The sequence below is a fragment of the Halyomorpha halys genome, unplaced genomic scaffold (genome assembly GCF_000696795.3).
Source record: "Halyomorpha halys isolate HHAL.00 unplaced genomic scaffold, Hhal_1.1 Scaffold612.1, whole genome shotgun sequence".
NCBI classification, from domain to species: domain Eukaryota; kingdom Metazoa; phylum Arthropoda; class Insecta; order Hemiptera; family Pentatomidae; genus Halyomorpha; species Halyomorpha halys.
Genome location: NW_027114055.1, coordinates 353,331 through 374,127, shown reverse-complemented (window position 1 = coordinate 374,127; position 20,797 = coordinate 353,331). Strand labels below are relative to the sequence as shown.

Here is a 20,797-nt window from a genome sequence, read left to right as displayed (position 1 = left end):
TAATGAATACGCCTTGTCGTGGGCCTTCTGTAAAGTGTATATCAGGCTGGAGAACCGCCTAAGACCAGACAACCCCGACAGCGGGAAATGAAGTTGCTAACCACCCCAGGAGAAGTAGTAAATGTCCAGCTTTCCGTTCAACATTGAAAACAATGGCACAAATCCAACAAGATCGTAGATGAGGATAGTTGAATATGAACCATTGTGAAGCTCCTCAGGATTTCCTTTACCAAACTGCACGGAACAGCACATCGACGTCGCTTTCTCTGCAAGCAATTACGAAATCTGGATGGCAGTTTGTGGGTATCTGATGTCAGTGGTAAAGCTGTTATTTGGGCTTGTGATTCCCAAGTTATTCGGGAAGTGAATACTGCATCGCACTCTGGCTTTGTATGGGCGAAGATCAACGACGTGTACATCTTTAGCTGTTACACCTATCCCAGCATCACAATCGAAGACTTTGCGAATTCGCGGGCAACGGAATGGGAAAGTAGAATAACAAATCGACTTGGTGAAGTTCTTCTAGAAACTTTTGCACAAATAAGTGATATGATCCTTATGAACACCGGAACAAACCCGACGTTCACTAGAGTAAGGAGATGATCATATATCATTGATTTGACGTTTGTCAGTGGTCGCCTGCAACAGATTGCTACTTGGAAGATTTTTGGATTACACTGGATATGCCTACAAGAAAGAAGAGTTATCGATGGAAAACCATTGGCTGGAACACGAAAACTTTTGATGGTGTTTCATTCATGTTAACGCTAGAGGTGACTGGTGGTGTTACACAGGGCTCTGTAGTAGGGCCCCTTCTGTGGAATGTCATGTACGATGAAATTTTCAAAGAGAATGCCCGAGGGAGCCACAGTTGTGGGATTCGCAGATGAGGTTGCAGAGGTAGTAACTGCGAAGTACTTGGAAGAAGTTACACTCATCTATAACCAGCCTGTTGCTACGGTCCGAGGTTGGCTGTCTCCAGTAGGCCTACAAGTTGCAGATCACAAGACCGATGTTTTCTTAGTCATTGACAGGAAGCAAACTGAGTCCATCACTGTCATGGTGGGTATGCACGAAATTTGTTCCCAGTCTTGCTTAAAATACCTAGGAGTCATGATCGGTGCATGTTTCCACTTTTAATGTTCATCCGGAATATATCAACACCAAATCTGCTAAAGTAGCATCCTTAATGTCACGCCTTACATTAAATTTAGAGGTCCTAGGGAGAGTCGCAGAAGGCTTCTTGCTATTGTTGCCTCTTCAATTGTGTTATATGCAGCTCCAATTTGGAAAGAAGCGATGGTTACCAAATCATACTGGAAATAGATGGTTTCAGTTTATCGTCAAGTTTCTTTAAGGATAGTAAGTGCTTTTCGAACTGTTTCCTATGAAGCGGTGTGTGTGATAGCCAGAATGCCGCCTATCACACAGCCTTCAACTTCTTGTTGAAGAAAGAAGTAGGCACTATTGACAACATTCTCACGTTTCCATATAAGAAAAGCAGAAAATAAACATTAATCAGAGACAACAGCATTGGAAGGGTGGAGATTCCGGGATACCTGGATGCTAATACCTGATGTTGGTTTGTAGTGTGGTCGCCGACATGGTGAGGTGGATTGTTATGTAACTCAATTGTTGACCGGACATGGATGCTTTAGAGCCTACCAGTGCCAATTCAAACTGGACAACACTGCAGAATGCCCTGCATGCCAGACTATCGAAGAGACAGTGGAGCAAGTGTTTTTTGTTTGCATTCGCTTTGCTGAGGAAAGAAGCGAATTGGAGAGATTGTGTGAGGAGAGACGCAGTGAAGAGATTCACCACAGTCGTCCTTAAAAGGTTGAGAGCGGGAGAGATGGCCAGAAGGCAATGCAAAGAAAATAATGAGGCAGCACTAAGCCATTTCCCTCCATGAAGTAATGCCTAATGGCGGTTCCATGGAGTGGAAGGAACAGGTGTAGGGAGGTGGTTTTTGTGGCTAAAAATTCCATACCCGGATAGGTAAGGGCCTATCCCTGTCTTTTGAAGATTTCCACCTAAAAAAAAAAATACGCTCACACAGAAATATAAAATTGAACATAAAATCAATCAATTTTGAAGAAACATCTGCAACACCAGGCCTAGTGTTGGTAACTGATAGGAGTTTCATTACCTATATAAATGCTTCCGCTAGTTCAGCTGTTGTATAATTGTGTATCGAATACTGTAAAAGGTTCTTCTCCCAGTCCTGACAACATACACTAAAATATGATTACAAATCTTTCAAACAGTACAAAATAATGTTTACTTGTTTATTAAAATCCCCTTTGGCACACTGAAAAATTACCAAATCTGGCACGATTCAACAGTCATTCTAAATAAATGCATCCCATCTAGCTACTGCCCAATCTTTCTTACAAGTTGTGTGTGCAAAATAATAGAGAGAATGGTCAATAAAAAATTAATGTGGATCATTAAAAAACCTATACAACCATTCCAATTGAGATTTCTGAAAGGTTGATCACATGATACCAGATACACAGATTATCATAGATTTTTAGGCCTTGATAGAAGATTAACTTGGCAACATCACGTATCCATACTAAAAACTAACTGTACTAAAAAACTTAACACTATTAACCTTACTAAGCCATACTTCCTGGGGTGCAGATATAACTAGGCTTCTTAAACTTTATTAGGTATTAATACCCTCAACAATGGACTATGGCTTATTGATCTATGGTTCATCTACAGGTTTCCACCCTATTATAACCATAGTGAGGTATCAAGTTTTCATTTTGTGGGACCACCACAGAAATTAAAGTCAACCCCTCAGGCTGGATTCAGACCAACACCACTGCATTAACGAATGGCCCTGAGAATATTTACTCTGAACCTACTAACGTTCTAAAACAATTCTAAATCTATCCAAATACTCTAAAAATAACACCAATCTGGCTGAATATAAAACCCACTTTTCTTGTATTGTTCAAAACATGCTAGAATCCTTTATAATATACACAGACAGATCTAAATCAGGCCAATCCTCAGTATTATCTTTCGTGGCTAATATTCACTGTACAAAATTAAACTCCACAAACTATGCAATATATTCACTGCTGAACTCAATGCAATAGCAGCAGTACTTCACCCTTTTATGTCTTTGACCCATAACAGTATAATAATAATTACAGATTCGTTAAGCTCGTTAAACTGCATAGATTGTATGTATCTGTAACATCCTAACATTTCGTGAATCCATTACTACGTGAACAATTTAAAAAACCTGAGCATATCAGTTTAATTTATATGGATTCTAAGTCACATGGGAATTGTAGGGAACGAACTGGCCAATCGAGTTGCTAGAGTAGTCGTGCTCCCGGAACTGGTAAAGCAATTCTAACTATCAGAATTTAGCAAACACCTTAAAAAGGAAATTAAAGATAGATGGCATATGAATCTATGTAGAATGGGCATGTATGTATCCCATACCCATGGACTCTATGTAGCCCAAGGGGTAAACTAAAAATTATATGAAAGGAGATCAAGCCCTGGGTTACCTTTCCATTTTATATTAATCATAAGATTGTACATTATGATAAATAAATGTTAAGTAATTAGAAAAAATTAAGTAAATAGAATTGATTAATACTTAGAAACTAATAACAATAAATAATTAAAGGAAACATATCGTCTCAAGCAAAAAACTAACTTCAATTCAAAAGAAATATAAATTCATAAAACAATAAAATACGAGAATAGGTAGGATTCATTGCTCGAAATTAGGTTGGTTTTACATAAATGGGTATCATGAAGAAAACAAATGTTACTCACTTTATTTCCCCCTACTGTGGTTAAGAGGCTACTAAATCCCTCAACCTGATAATTCAGTCTGGAGGTGCTATCAGTCCCGTAGCAAGGCTCTTCTGCGCCATGTGAGTTTGAAAAATTCACATCCTCCAAGAGTGGGAGTCCAAACAATTTTTTAGTATTTCTGTAAAATTGCTTATTTTTTAAATATAAAAACACTGTTAATATCAAAGAAAAGCTAAACCTCAATTTGAGAATAGTTTCATGGTTAATTTTGTACCCTCTTTGTAACTACACCTTTGGAGGGGCACAGTTAACCTGGGTGGTATCTACCACTTCGAAGTCAAAATGGCTATTGGGTTCTGACCATGAGTAGTTTTTCTGCATGATTTTATATCTTTCTTTGTTTAAATTATGTTTTGGAATTCTGTTTTTTTTTAATCAAAATATTTTTATATTTTTTGTAATTAACATTTAATTTCATACATTTTTATTAATTTTCTATTACTGCATTTAAGTATTATAGTACTTAAAGAGTTTATACAATGTATTATGCAAAAGTTAGGCCCTCTAGGTAACATATGCTATAGACCCCAAACTGGCTTAATCTATTTATCTATCTAATTAGTAAGTGTAGTTTCAGAAGTTGAATCTATTATGTTGTTTTCTTGGAATACAAAATTATCTCATCAGTATCTCTTTTTTTATTATTTTCCTCTTGTCCATGAAACATTATATTGGAATTGTTTGCTATTTAAAAAAAAAAAAAAATACATTAAATGTGTCTATTAGCTATATTTATATATACTTTTTGTTTGTATTCTAGCTGCTGTACTTGCTACAGAACATGCTGCTGCTATAACATCTGTACCATACCAAGCCAAATGAATATGCAACAAGCTGTAATTAGTGTAAAAATAATATATCTTCCGTAGTATTCATTAGTAAATTTGTATAGATATTTCAGGCTTTATATATGGGTAAGGTCCCTTTGATCATTCTTAGTGATTAAAGCGTACCTTTTTGTATCTTTCTTAGGATCTTAAAAGTATTTTGAATGTAATTGATGGACCTAGAGATATGTATTATGTATTATCCTAGTCTTCATGTAAATGGTTAAATTTTTGATGCACTATAGACTACCTAGTTGTATTTTATGTGTTTCTGTCCATGTACAGTGCAGGCAATATACATTCAGATAGTATATTGATAGCACTGCAGATATAATGTTATGAACATATTATGGTTTTAGTTTATTCTTTCAATATTTATGTTAATAATAATAGTTAAAAGAAAATAAAAATTGTAAAACATAGTCTGAAGTTATCGTATGCAGAAGCAATGCAAAATTTATAATGTTCATATCATATTGTTTCTTAATATATTTTCAAAGCATTCTAAGATATTCTTCTTTTATATTTTAGCTTTCGAATGTTATGTAAATTTACATATTTTAAAATATGATGTATATATATATATGCTAGTTTTTTGTTTTTTCATGTACACATACTTGTGCATTTTGCTGTGAGAGTGTTTTGTCTATGAATGAAGATCTCTAATTGAATTTATGTCTTCTTAATTTCTAAATTAATTTGTTTTATAATTTATGACATAATTTAATTAGGCTTATTTGAAATCTAAAACTTAATGCTATTGTTTTTCAACATAATTTATTTTACTCGCAAATAAAACAAATGATTCAATAATTTCAATACTTTAGTTATTAACATCAACACTACCAACAGTAGATTGTTGTTTACTCAAAATTTTATATATGAAATCATTAGCACAAAATTTGTGAGAGAATCGGCTTTTATCTTTGAAACTTTAAGACTGGATATATTTAAATCATTATTTATTAAGTGAATGTAGTCGAATATTAATTCTATAGGTTCTAATTTAATGAAACTTTTAGGCTTATAGTCAGTTCGTTTCACAAAGAGGAAGGAATGTCATAGGATATTAGTTATGGATTAAAACTCCGAAGTTGATAATAAACTAAATTATTCTCATTAACAACTTTATCTTATTAAACACAGGTTGGTAAAAATAAGAAATTGGTAGGAAGCTAGAAAAAATATATATTTTTCATTTAAGACCTTTCTGCATTTTTTTTTTCTAGCTACCATCAAATGAATGAAAATCTATAAAAAATCATATCTATTCCTATATTACTATCAACTTTTGTTTTTCTTGAAAATATTGCTGAACCAATTAATTGTATTTATAAGTTATTAAAATGATACTGTAAGATGCCATATGGGTAGTTTATATTATTTTGAATTCATTGTTTTAATGTCATACATTTATTAGAATCCTTATAAGAGATGAATGCAGAACTGTACTTCACCTTAAGTTAGCAGTGATACTTTAAGAATTAATTTAAAACTAATGGCATCATTATTAATTATGTAAATATGAGATTAGACACACATATTCAATCCTTGAAAATGGTTGTTGATGAATTTCCCGTGAATACATACTCCAATGTAATGTATTTAATATTATAGTTACTTCCATTACTGTTGCCTCCGTAACCAGAAATGGAAGTATTAAGTCCAATATACAATTTCTTGACTGTCTTATGGTTTCATTCATAGTTCAATTGTAACATGACAATATAAAAATATGAGATATATCCTTTTTCTTTACAGGAAAATAGAAGAAATTTACAAATTAATTTTTAATCAGACTAACTTATAAAAGGGATCCTTATTTAAACCAAAAATAAATTATTTTCTTCCCAACTTCTGAGAACTGCATTTATAAGGAAGTTGACTAAAATACTCATTCATTATTGTACATATATACTATTAGTAAAATTTTGTATGACATTATATAGACATTGCACTCACAATTTCCTTACTTTTGCATAATTCTTTTCATTAATCATGAATTCTTGAAAAAAACTTTATTTCTGGTTTTGAAAAATGTATTTATTATTTTATAGTCTTACTGATTAATTTAAAAAAATTATTTAAGTTTTATAAATTATTTTTAATTTTTGTGACATTTTTATAATAGCGTAAAATCGCATGAAATGTTGATTTTTAAAAGATATATATTTTTACATGACTTAATTTTATCTTGTCTAAGATAAATTATCACTTTATGTACATAGAAGACATAAATTCTAAAATGAGTTGTTTTTTAAATGTATGTTTGTGTTACCGTGAGAATGCCTTTGTAATTAAGTGTACATCCTCGTGAAATTTAATGTATATACTTACATTTATATATGATTACACTGACTCACACACATATGTATTTAAATCCCTGTTAGAGTAAAATGTGAGCACTTTATTTCAATGTTTGTATAGAAGTAATCAAATGTAGTTTAAGAGGAATATAATTTTGAATAAAATGTAATTACAAAATTTGAAAATATGGGATTTTTGTTAGAAAAATTGTTTTTTTTACACATTAATAAATGTTTACTCTCATTTACAGTTTAATTGAAGTAAGTATATTCTACCCTTCTGAAATATACTATTCACACCGTTATAACAACTTCATAAGAACTAGGCACAAGATCCAGTCACATGAAAAAGTAAGATTAACCGGAGCCTTTCAGTCTGGCTAGTTTGTTGGTCAGAAGTGAACCTATTGAAAAGACCTTGTCTTCAGAAAAAACTTATTCAAACTGAACATGTCAAAATGTATGGTCACTGAATTTGTCTGTGTAGGGATTGAAACCCCTCTAACCCTTAAGACCATCCCACTCTTCCCCAAAAAGGTCATAAAAAAAGGTGACTCATCTTGTCACCTGTGTATGCCTTTGCCTTTTTGCCATTATATTTCTCAATTACATGATGAATGAAAAACACCTTCCTCATCTTCTCCCTCAACATTTATCTCAAATTCTATTTCTTAACCACAACATGTAGGAAAGTTTGATCAACCTGTGATTGATTTTATGGTTGCCTACCAAATTTGATTAATTAATATTATTTTCTAGATCAAAATGTATGTATATAGTTGCAATTACATACCTAAGTACCTAATTATACCTTTTCAATTTATTGGTATCAAAGATAAATAAACTTGTGGTAGTTAAAATTTATATATAAAAAAAAATTGGAAAATTAACATAATAATTTAAGTTCATTTGACTGGAAGAATTGTGCAATTATCTAATGAGATGAAGTGAAAATTTCTTCCATTATTAACTTTCTTTAATTTACCTTAATTTATCCATTACAATGTTTCATGGGCCAGCGCCCATCTTCAAGCACACTACAAATTTTAACTTATCCATACCACACAACAATAATTCATGAACATAAATACAATTGAATCAATTACTTTATCATTACCAATTTCAATAATTTCAAATTTTATTCACATCTATTCTCCTTTTTTAGTCTTCTTCATAAAATTCATAATAATTATTATTGCTCTCTACTAATATTAAAAGTACTAATTGCATATTTAAAATAAGAGGAAACTTTTTAAACAAACATTATTGTTACATTCACTCCAATTATGGTTATACTGATAATGTTGATAATTTATGGATTACCTCCTTGCTAACTATTCCCTAACTCGATTCAATACAAAGATGAAAATTTCTATCAAGTCCAACTCAACTTACATTGGTAGGAGTTTAAAGTTGGCTCTGGACTTTTTGGATCCCATTTGCATGTCTTTGTCCATGTCATTCCATATTTGGAATGAGCACCCAGAACTCCATGGTGTTTGAAGTCACCTTAGATATAAAGAAGATGGGGCTTCACATGTAGCTAACCATAGCATTGGACTATTCTTTCAAAAGTGTGGAATTCGTGATATAGGTCATCGATAGAGATCAATCCATATAGGAATCAATTCTGCTGTCCTCGTGTCTTATTGTCCCTTATTTTCCTCTGATCATCCTGCCATCTTGACTATTTTAGTCTTTATTACTACAGCTAATTTTTTATAATGTTGGGGTCACCAATAGTCGAGGTTGGTTGTGTTGTATTAGTCCGGACACCAATTTAAGATGTGAGATACTCTGTACCAGAAGGCCTTGACAATACGTGTTCAGTAGGGTAGGTTTTAGGATTGGAGATGAGTTGACAGGATGAGTTTTACGAGAACTAGTAGTAAATCCTTGCAGGATAGAATCTTCACTCTGTAGGGTACCAGCCTGTCAGTCATAAAAGGGATGTTCACATCCTATAGGAACTAGCTGTAGGTCTTTGCTGGAAGTAAACTTCACCCTGTTGGGAACTAGCATACAGCCATAAAGAGGATAGCAAGTCCTGCTGGAACTAGCTGTAGGCCTCTATGAAAGGAATAGAAGATATAGAATAGAGGAAGTGACTAGTAGGAATTAGCATGAAATAGGAACATCTGATGAGATATATCAAAAAATAGTGGAAGAAAATAGTTGGGGTGAGAGGTTTTTCGTAATGGAAAACAATTCTCCTTCCCGGAATAAATTTTCATTGGTTCAGGTAAATAAAACGGAGGGCCTGAAATAAATATCAAAAAAACAAAATAATGAAGAAAACTAAATAATAAAAAAAAAATAACCTTCCAAGTGATATATTACTATATAATAAAGAAATATAAAAATAAAATGAATTGGTAGCTGTTGTTATAAAAAAATAAAGAATTAATTGTGAAAATAAAATAGAAAACTAAGAGAATTTTCTTTATTAAAAAAAAAAATAGTACTTCAGTTGGTGAGAGAAAAAAAATAAGGAAACAAATCAATCAGAAAAATATGAAGCTCGATGGAAGAGAAAGAGAGAAAAAATAGTCACTCACAGATGGCCGGAGGGTCGATATGCGCATATCGATAACTTCTTAAGAATATTATCTCCAGGCCTGACAAGGAACCCTCAGTTCTGTAGCTCCTTCGGTGACTCATCGAACACTAGCTTTCACAGGGCTGGACCTAGGACTAAACCCTGTAGTACTAATATAAAACTAATAAATAATAAATAACCCTGTGTATAAGCTATTTCCATTTTTTTCTCAACCTAGTAGTAGTTGCTTTCAATACTGACGCTCCTGTTATAGAGGTAGCTATCTACGAGGAAGTATTGACTACTTGGGCATAGAGCTTTGCAATCGCTGCAAGAACAAGGGGCCACCACCTACTTACGAAGACGGAGGATATGTTGGGCAGTATCAGTAAGACATATTTCTCTGCCCTCTTATGTCCTCCCCCCTGCACTCTCAGCAGCACATCCAAAATTTTCATTTCATGGGTCGAGTCAAATTGCCAAGTGGCTCACAGTTCTGAGGACCTGTATTAGGCTGGTAACAACCATTTTTCTCATCACAGCATATAGGTTTGTAGGCCTCTAGTGTTTCCTTATCTTTGCCAACTCCCATATTGAGCTGTCTCAAGTCCATAACCCTCTACTTGATTGAAAAGTGCCCCTTATCCAAATACAAGTTGAATATCTCCAACAGCTCCTACACAGTGTTTGGGGCACAATTCTTAAGGATTGCAGCATCTATGCTATCTTGTCCTAGAGCTCTCCCAATCCTCTGTCTGTCCATTTTCTCTTTTTCTACACCAAGGCTGGTGTCCACCATGGCTCTAGATGTGCTCTCGCCCTTCAGCATTGGAGGATAATATTTGGTACTTGTCAGCATTGCCACCCTGTGGTCTATCTCTAACTCCTCTTCCATTGGCATCATCTCCTCTCATTCTTTGTCAATTTGTATTCCCTCTAATTCATTGGAAAATGCTCACTAGTTCTCCGACCAGGGTATAAAGTCCTTTTGTACTGTCATAGCACTGCCTTCATCCTCATCCACACTGAAGGCTATGACTCGCTGATCAGAGGTTATGTCTGACCATAGGGTCCAATCCACAATATCCTTTGCCATGTGAGCCATGGCGAGTGTCACATCAGTCCAACTCTATCCCAACACTCCAACAAATGTAGGACCAGAGCGCTTATTCAAGATGCTTCAAGCTGACACCTCATCATTATATTCTATACTTAAGTGCGACAGCATAGCAACTATATACAAGGGTAAGTCAATTATTATCTGAAATATAGTTATAAAATTTTATTGTAATCAAATAGGAAACTTATAAGTACATAATTTTTTGACATAGTCCCCCTTGCTTTTCAACATAATTGGTCCATCGTTGTATAAGCTTCATGATGCCCTCATAAAAAAAGGTTTTCGGTTGAGCTGCGAACCAGGAATGCATTGCTTTTTTCATTGCATCGTCCAAGGTAAATCGATGGCCCTTAATTCCTTTTTGAGTGAACCTAACAAGTGATAGACAGAAGGTGCAAGATGGGACTATATGGAGGATGAGCTAACTTCAAAATTGAGTTTCTGTAACGTTTCAGCAGTGTGGGCAGGAATATGCGGATTGCAATTGGGCACAGGGACCCAACTCATCCCTGTTGTCCACTGGCTCCTGGGACTCCACTCAGAGGTGGATATTTTATAACCTTGATCTACATCCAGTCTTTCAGCACATGTCGCGATTTCAGATTCGTAATTATATATAGACTGGAATAGGGCATCCGGAACATTCGAGAGTCGCTGGACAATGGACAATGGATTGCTGCAGAGGAGCCTCCCATTGGCAGCGGATCAGATCTAGTTCTGGATACCTCTTGGGTGTGTACAACATCGTCTAAGAGGTATAACCGGGGAGCCAGATGATGGCTTTAATACCCCTACGGATATTGGTATATATACCCTCCAAAATTGTAGGACGTGTCTTTGTAAGGGGCGCTGGAGAGGTTAAGTAAGGACCGTGAACAAGTACTGATTATCGACATTGATCTTTTGCTCCGGCTTGAGCAAACATGAGCTCACTAATTTACCGAGGTTAGTATTTAATTTTGTCACCACCTCCTCATTGAACACTAGCTATCTCGAGAATGTGCATCTTTGATATTTTATGGTGTCGTCTGCTTTTGCCGTTTAGATGAAATCTGAATTAACAAGGGAGAGTTTCGTTGACCCCAACTCTCCTTTTTCCATAATTATACCCACACTTTTTTGCGAATCATAGCAAGATCAATCTCCGCGAGCAGCCTCTGGATACTATTTATAATTCTTTCTGCAGAACCCCTGTCGCGGGCCGTGTTCGCCTGATCGCCCGCGAACCGTGTGAAAGCCACACTCTCTTGGTCCCTTCTTAAGTTATATCCAAATTTGCTTGAAAAATACTGATCACAGAGCTCGCAGTATAATTGATCTATTGCTAAATTGAACAGTGAAGGCAACAAGGGCTCGCCCAGAGGCACCTCTCGAATGACACTGATCTGGCTACTCATATGGGTTTCTATATTTATTCTTACCTTATCCGTGTTTAGGAGACCTGTGATTAAATTGGTGAGGTCAGGTGATACCCCTCTTGCGCCAATAACATCAAGAAAAACCACCGCGCAGTTCCTTTTTGCTTATTTTTGGCATCTTTTAGAATTGCATCGATGATTCTGGCGCTTACATGTGGTCCCGGCAGATCTTTTATGAAGCCCCTTTGATTTTTGCTGAAGGTGTCCTTTTTCCTTATTCATGATCCGAATGCTTTTCAATAATTCGGCACACAATGGAATATGTAGTTATTGGTCTCCAGGAGGAAATATTTTTCGAATCTCTTTTTCCTTTATAGACCAATATTGTACGCCCTTGGTGTAGAGTACCAGAGCCTCTACGTAACCAACCTTAAGCGTGTCTCCGCAATATACTTAATGATGTGTGATCCAAATAAGTATTTTATTGTGCGGGTTAATACACCATCCGGCCCCGGCGATGTGTCTAATGATGTCGACTTCAAAGCTTTTTACACCACCTGAATATCAATGGACATCAAATTTGGCAGCGGGACACATTTCTCATAATCCGCACGTATACAGAGATTCTCTTTTTCTAAGAGGATTTTAAAATGTTTTTCGATATCGGCTATCTTCAATGGACATTGCTGGGTGCGTCGGCATTCATTATGGTTTTAACCACTTTCTTTCTTCTATTGTAGTAAGTGTATTGTGCCAGTTCATACTTGTACTGCTCCTGTCTGCCTTATTCGCTCTCAGTTCGGCGGTAATATTTTAAAGAAAATACAGGAAATCACCTACTGCTTTTTAGCGTTGAATTTATTTTCCTTCATAAGATCCTGTAAGGTAGCCGACCATTTTATTATTTCTAATTTAATATGATCGCCTATTAACAAATCCATGACTCTAGCGGAAGAACTGAGGACCGTGGCATTGGCCACTATAACTGAGCGCCACCCTGAACTATCCTTGAATGGATCCATATATACACCTATGGTTCAGCTACAGGTGCAAATAAAAATGCGGGTGCGGGTATCTACAGCATCCTGTTCCAACTTTCAGCGCCTGCTGGAGCAAACACTACCAATTTTGATGGAGAGGTAGCTGCTATTACTTTGGCTTTAGAAAAGCTTACCGACACCAGCGAAAAGAAGACAGTTCTGCTGTCGGATTCGAGGGCAGCACTGCTGGCAATAGCATTTGGACATCCCTCGGGTAACGTTGGAATTCTCGCATGCCGAAAAACTATAAAACTTCTTCTTATTACTGGACAATCTTTATCATTTGTCTGAGTTGTAGGATCTTGTTTTTCCTGTTCTTTCTAAGTCGTCTTATTTATCTCAGGAAATGCAGGCAATATTGGGATGACATCATCAATTGATACCAATACTACACTCTCCTCATCCTGCCACTCCACATTAACGATTTTTTTCTCGCCATCTCCAGCGGCAGTTCCGACATCGCGGAAGCCTCCACTGCTTTCTGAACAATGGTTCCTGATCTTGGAACCCACACTGTTTGTCCAATTTCAATTTTCTTAGAGTTTTGCCGGTCTGAACTCATATATCTCTTGTATATATCACCAATTTACTAACAGATACCAGAACGTATTTATTATATTGGAATGTCCAGGATTTTGTAAATAACACTCGCGTTTTGACAAAACAAGAAAACATATTTCATTAGAATCAACATTAGTACACAACAGTAAACAGAACATAACCATATAAGGAACCTTCCATTCCCCTACTCATAATAAGATTGGTGGGAAACAAGATAAAGACACAATAGTGGTCCACCACTTTAAAAAGGAACAATATATAATAATGTCCTGCAAAATAGTACAAACAATTTATAAGTTATTAACAGATTAACGCGTCCGCCACTTGAAAAGAAAAACAAACAAAGATACAGAAGAGAGAGGGAAAAAAGAAGGAGGGAGGTATCATACAACAAAATAAAAAAATCAATACATAATCGAAGTAATAAAATAGTTAATTGATGAGGCACGTCGAACGTAACATAGCGATTTAAATAACATAAAAATAAAGAACTGCATGTTACTCTTACTGTTACAGAGTCTCTCTGTCTTATCTATCTAGTGCTAGGAAATATATATGTACAGCTGAGAAGAGGGGGTAGGAAGAATAGGGAAATAGGAGAAGGGGTTTGGACCAATCAGATAATTTAGGAAATTAGGTGGAGCCTAGAGAGCCTATGAAATTAGAAATAAATATCTGGGAGGGGAAAAAAGGCGTGACTAGAAACAGGGTGGCCAGGCTTCCAAGAAATTGGGGGTAAGGGACCATGACCTAAGGACTTGTGAGAACTGATTTTTTTTTTTGTCAGGCTGTAACGGCGCGCGACAGGGGTTCTGCAGAAAGACCTTCCGTACCTAAGATCGCTTTGCCTACGTCTGCTAGTATGAAGGTCCAGCGATGGGGTTTCTTAAAACCTAAGTCCACATCTCTGGTTGCTTCGCCATAAGTGGCTATTGAGGAATTGTTAGCCGCTACCAGTGTGAAGTCTGATGGATTCCTGCGCCGTCCCTTAGGGACTAGTAGCAGTGAAATTGAAGCTCCTGTGTCTATCAGGAAAGGCTGGCCCGTTATTCGATCTTTGACGAAAAGGTGGCGGTGTGGGTGCGGATCCAGAGTTTCAGAGTTTAAATTTTCCTCAGGGCTTTTTGCTTCCCATTTACAAGGTTTCCTGCACTTAAAAGACTTTTCTTGAAAGCGTCGATGGTAGTAGCAAATACCGTTCGGATGGGATTTGGATCTTGAGCGTGCGCCATTACGTCCTCGGCTTAGGCTTCGTCCGCGCTCTCTTGATCCTAAGATACCGAGTATTCTGTCTATATCTTGCCGGAGTTCTCTTAGATCTTCCTTATAGTCACGCGATGGCTTATCTACTGTTTTTCTTGAAGTAGCCGGTCGGGTGATGGTGTAGGCTTCAGTCGGCGTAGATACTTCGTGGATTTTGTCTGCTATAGCGGCTAGTTTTTCCACATCTGTGTGTTCTGTGGCGGCCAATATTGGTTGGAACCTAGTGGGTAGGTTTTTCAACCATAATGTTCTGATGAACTCTGCGTTCACGCAGTTTCCAGCTAGTTGCTGCATACTTCGAAGTAACTGTGACGGGATTTGGTCTCCTAGCGGGATGTCTTCTAATAGTTTCTTTATTCTCAGGTTTTCTGATTCTCCGTAGGTCTGTAGTAGCCTGGCCTTCAAATTTTCATATGTCTGCTTTAGAGGGTCCGTAATGAGGTCTTGCACGTGTATTAGTACGTCCTGATCGATATTCGGGATCAGAAGTTGAAATTTTATGGTGCTCGATGCGACCTTCGAAGTTGAGAATATTGCCTCGCAGGTGGCGAACCATAGCACGGAGTTGTTCCTCCAGAACCGTGGTATTCTTGATACTGGGCCTTGATATGCATCGATTTCCTGAGGGTCCCTTCTCTGTCCTTTCGTCTCTTCTTTTTCCGTCTCTGCATCTCCTGCCATCTCTCTGAGTTATTTCTTGTTCCTCCTGAATGTAGTCTTCCTCTGGCTCACGTCGGGCTTCTCTTCGACGGCTTGGATCACGTCGGGGTCACCACTTGTCGGGGTTGTCTGGTCTTAGGCGATTTCTCCAGCCTGATATACTCTTTACAGAAGGCCCACGACAAGGCGTATTCATTAGTAAGTTAGAAAGGAAGGCCTTGCCAGGGGATGAGCCCTGGACACTGACTAGGTAGAGGAGGTCTAGGTGAGAGAGTTTGAGGCAGAGTAACAGTTCTAGTTGCCGAGATGAAGCGGACGGACTAGAACTGTCATGATAGGAGCCAGCTTACTAGTTGCCGAGATGAAGCGGACGGACCAGTAAGCTGATAAGGCTAGGTGCAGCTATAGTTGCCGAGATGAAGCGGACGGACCAGTAAGCTGATAAGGCTAGATGCAGCTCTAGTTGCCGAGATGAAGCGGTCGGACTAGAGCCGGGGAGAGACGGGAAATTACTCTTCTGGTAAATATAAGGACAGGTTGTTGACAAACTTAAAGGTACTTAATCCTACTAGTACAAGGTTTCTATTATTATTTACAGGCTATATATACAGCTAACTTATATATAGGTTAAGGTAGGATGACACCTAATAATGAACTTAATTCCTAGCCATATAAGTAAACATAGCCTGAAACTATAAATGTAGGATTAATACTAGGAATAAAGCAGTATATACTGAGACTTTGAGTGTGTTATTTCTCTCCCAATTGTTTTGCTATTTTCACTAGACTCATCCTAACTGGTGCCGAAACCCGGGATCTTTAGATCACGTAAGAGTTTTTTTTTGGCCACTTATTTTATTATTATTTTTTGGTTTTTGCCCTCTCTCAGCGGATCAAAGCATGAACTCGATAGTAAGAGCCGCAACGTTTGAAATAGACAGCCTAGGAAACGTAATACCAATGTCCCCGTACGAAGTGCTTCGAGTGCGGTAACGAGGTGCACATTGCTAGACAATGCCCATACATGTACTGAAGGCGGGAGACGGACCAAGGGGAGCCCATGGAAGTCAACGCTCAGAGGATGCGGCACAGAGCTACCAGAATTAGGCAAGAGGGTTCGTCCGGTGAATCGACGGAGGCCTTGGTAGCTTCGGAGACAGAGGACGAGAACGACGGTACAGAGACGGGAGGTAAACGCAACTGAGGACATGGCGCTTGGAGAAGAAGATCTGGAGGAAGGAGAACTGAAGCAGAGATCTGAGGAGGGTTGTCGGCAGAGGGGCAACCGCATGCTGGTACACCTTCTTGTGCCGGGAGGCATTGGAGAAGCTGGATGAAGGAGAGGGGACACTCCAGGTAAAGGTATGTTGTTGTCAATTAGTCACCCTGGGTGGATCCTGTAGTGTAGAGGGAGAAGTGGAGATTGGCCTGAATAGATGGGGTATGGGTGGAGAAAAGCTGGTGGTTCACATCGTAAACAGTATGCCACGGGAATATCAGGCATTTGTGGGATGCGACTTACTAGAGAGGGCGGGAACGAGGATAAGAACCAGCGGGAAGAAATGGCGTATTAGGATAGGGAAGAAAAATTTTTCTTGCGATAAGTTTCAGGGGAACGATAAAACATGGGTAGGGGCTGTTAATCGGGTAAGGGATTGGCGGCAAGAGATTATGTCCGAATATATCGATATTTTTTTTAAAGAGGGAAAAATTCTGGGAGCAACGGGGGAAACCGTACATGAGGTCCCATTAAAAGTTGAGAGAGTGATATACGTGAAGGAACGTCGGTACCCTCAGGCGTTGTGGCAGCATATCCGGAACGAACTAGACAGTTTCAAGAAACAGGGCATAATAGTCAATAGTACTTCCCCATACAATAGTCCTTTGTGAGCAGTTAGGAAGAAGGGAGCACCAGGCGATTGTACTCAAACGTATAGAGTCGTCACCGATTGCAGGAAATTAAATGAAAACACCGTAGATGAGCGATATCCGATCCCTAGGTTCGAGGACATCTTTGATAGGTTAGGCGGTGTGACAATTTTTAGTACGCTCGATCTGAAGGCGGGGTATCATCAGATACGAATGCACCCAAGGGACCAAGAGAAAACGGCGTTCACATTTGAGCGGGGACACTATCAATTCACTCGGATGCCGTTCGGGTTAAAGAACGCCCCGATAACGTTTCAGCGTCTTATGGATGAATTCTTGAGAGGAGTGGACGAGTCAATGTGTCAGGTTTATGTGAATGACCTCCTAGTTTTCAGCTAGACGGAACAAGAACATACGGAAGACTTGCGGATCGTTTTTGATAGAGTACGGTTATTTGGGCTCAAATTATCTTCCGAAAAATCTACGTTGGGACAGGAAGAGATAATTTTTTTAGGGCACTCGATTTCACGGGAGGGAGTTAAACCGGACGTGCATAAAGTAGAGGCGCTTAAAAAGAGGTTAGTGCCAAGGAATGTGAAGGGTATACGTAGACCTTTAGAAGCCCTTATTACCATTATTAAATTATTACCGGCGCTTTGTACCCGAAATGGCGGACCATTTGGTGCCCCTTAATAACTTGTTGAAAAAGGGTTCCAGGATAGTCATTACCCCGACTATCGAGAAAAGCGCGCGTTGATGCATGGAAGAATTGTAAAAGGAACCGGTCCTAGTGTTTCCCAACTTCCAGAAACCCTTCACAATTACTACAGACGCAAGCGAGTACGCCTTGGGAGCTGTGTTATTTCAGGATAGCGAAGGAGGGGAGCGTCCAGTAGCGTATGGTAGTAGACGACTAACAGAGGCGGAGACACGTTACAGTGCCCTTGAAAGAGAGTTGTTGAGTATAGTTAGGGCTGTGGACCACTTCCGACCCTGTTTTTGGGAGGAGATTCCAGGTCCATACGGACCACCGACCTTTACAGTGGGTTGGTAAGCTGAAAGAGTCATCGGCAAGGGTCGCTCGCTGGAAGGAGCTCCTAAGCCAATATAATATGGACATTGTGTATAAGCCGGGTAGGGAGAACGTTGTCGCGGATTGGCTGTCCCGAGCTATTACTGTCAATGCCATAGATGAAGAACGAGGGGAACCATCCGGGAATGTCCGGCAATTTCTAAGGGAATGGACGCCGGGGGAAGAGGATAACCAGGAAAGACCAGGACGGGAAGAGGGCGCTCCGATATCAGGAGACGACAGTTCAGAGGGAGGAAGACCCGCGGAGATGGAGGAGGTGGAAGAGATTATCAATGATAAACTCCGTTAAATTGTCTGGAAAACTAGAACGGCCGGGTTGATGAAGATTGAATATGGGAGGTACGGCAAAAGTTCGGTTACCACAGTCTGATCAACACTGGGAGCGCGGGAAGACCAAATTTGTCGAGCACTCAATGACGCATCCAAACCGGGGAGGACATACCTCCTTTACGTGGGGGAATTCAGTAATATGGGATAAGATTAAACGGCTGTGGCGGACGGAGTAGTTAGGGATGGACCGCAATTTCATCCGGTGCACAATGCTGGTAGAAACTGTTAGGGACGTTGAAAGGCAAAAGGAAGTGACTCTCGCGTACCATAAGGGGAAAACGAATCATCGAGGGATAAACGAGACATTTTTAACACTAAAACGCAGATACTTCTGGTGGGGTATGCGACGGACGATACAGGAGACAATAGGGGGGTGCGAGGTGTGCCTGTGCACGAAGTACGACAGACACCCACCAAGGGCAGCCCAGGAAGAAACTCCCACCGCGGATAGGCCACTTAAAGCTCTGCAAGTGGATACCTTTACATGGAAAGGTTTCAAATGGTTTACAGTATTGGATCTATTTAGCAAGGTGGCGATGGCTTGTCTAGTAAAGGATAGATCGGCGGACGCGGTATTAGGTGCACTCCGTACCTGGTTTCAGTTTCATGGTGTTCCGGACCGAATTTCGTCAGATGGAGGACGCGAATTTGATAATTCTCTTTTAAAAGAAGAGTTGAATTGGCATTTTAATACGGCCGGGCACCCTAAAAGCAGGGGTGGGATCGAGAGGCTCCACAGCACCCTGAGTGACCATTTACGGGTATATGACATGGATAAGGGGCTGGAACTGGATGAAGCGATGATCAGGGTGGTAGCTGCATACAACCATACCATCCACGCAGTCACCGGGTTCTCCCCTTTTGAGATCCTTTTTGGGCTTCAGTGTGGTCGCAGGAATATCAGGGAGACGGCTACTACGGGGGAAGATATCGTTACGAACAACGCGGCTATAAGGAAATTGTGGGGGAAGGTGCAAGATCGCTTTGAGAAAGAGAAAGGTAGGCGGGTGGCACGTCAGAATCAAAATCTGCGGGACGTAATGGTGGACCTCAGGCTTGGGACCATAGTATGCCGGAAAATAGGAACCAACAGGGGTAAGGAGCTACTGCGCTATGAGGGTCCATTAAGGGAGATCGTCCTCAGACAACATAATGTTGTCACTATTGAGAGCGTGCGGGAACCAAAAAAACCAAGGACGGTTCACGTAGAGCAGTTGAAAATTCCGGGTGTGTTGACTCCAGGACCTGGAGGGGCCTCCTCCCCCGTATAGTATGTAAGAAGAGATATGTATTTTTTTTTTTTTTTTTTGAAATTGACTATGCAAAATGAAGAAACCTGTGTTAAAATCAGCTATGAAAAGTTTTTGTTTCTTTTTCTACTTTTTTTTTCTTTTTGATGTCGATTCTTTTTAGTTATTTTAGCATTTAGGTAGAAGTGATCTTAGAATTTTCGTTTGTGCTTATTTCATATTATTCAAATTGTAAAGAGCTTAACTTATGCGTAGTATTTAATTCATGTGTTGCAATTTTATATATTCCCTTTTTTTTTTTGTTGTGTTGGTATGTTCTGTAGAAGGACCATGATTGTATTTTACTTTTTGCTTCTATCAAGTTTACGAGGACTGATCCATGTCACTCCCCCCCCCCACCAGTTTACGGAGTTAAGGTAGGATGACACCTGATAATGACCTTAATTCCTACCCACATAAGTAAACATAGCTTGAAACTATAAATGTAGGAATAAAGCGGTATATACTGAGACTTTGAGTGTGTTATTTCTCTCCCAGTTTTCCTTTATTTTTGCTATTTTCACTAGACCCATCGTAACTTATATGTATATGTATATACATATATACACTGGAACTGAGCGTGGCAATGCCCTAAGCATTTGCTACAAACAACCATTCGGTACACACCGTTATGGGGTTTCGTTTATACGAAATACCCGATACCGTTTCGCCATTCAATATCCTTTC

General features: G+C 38.7%; 2 protein-coding genes across 4 annotated transcripts in view; one reads left to right on the top strand and one right to left on the bottom strand.

Moving 5' to 3' along the window:
• The window catches only part of LOC106684758 (zinc finger protein 608), a 54,181-nt gene extending 46,937 nt beyond the window's left edge, over window positions 1–7,244 (top strand). For all 3 annotated transcript variants that reach the window (XM_067051308.1, XM_014427014.3, XM_014427015.3), the window contains one exon: window positions 4,616–7,244. In XM_067051308.1, the coding sequence (XP_066907409.1) occupies window positions 4,616–4,677 (62 nt within the window). In that variant the 3' untranslated portion in view covers window positions 4,678–7,244. The remainder of the gene's footprint in view (window positions 1–4,615) is intronic.
• A 7,145-nt stretch (window positions 7,245–14,389) lies between these two features.
• LOC106684755 (uncharacterized) lies at window positions 14,390–15,550 on the bottom strand. The gene has a single exon (XM_014427007.1). It carries the CDS (start codon window positions 15,548–15,550, stop codon window positions 14,390–14,392), a length of 1,161 nt encoding a protein of 386 aa, XP_014282493.1.
• Between the last annotated feature and the right edge of the window lie 5,247 nt (window positions 15,551–20,797).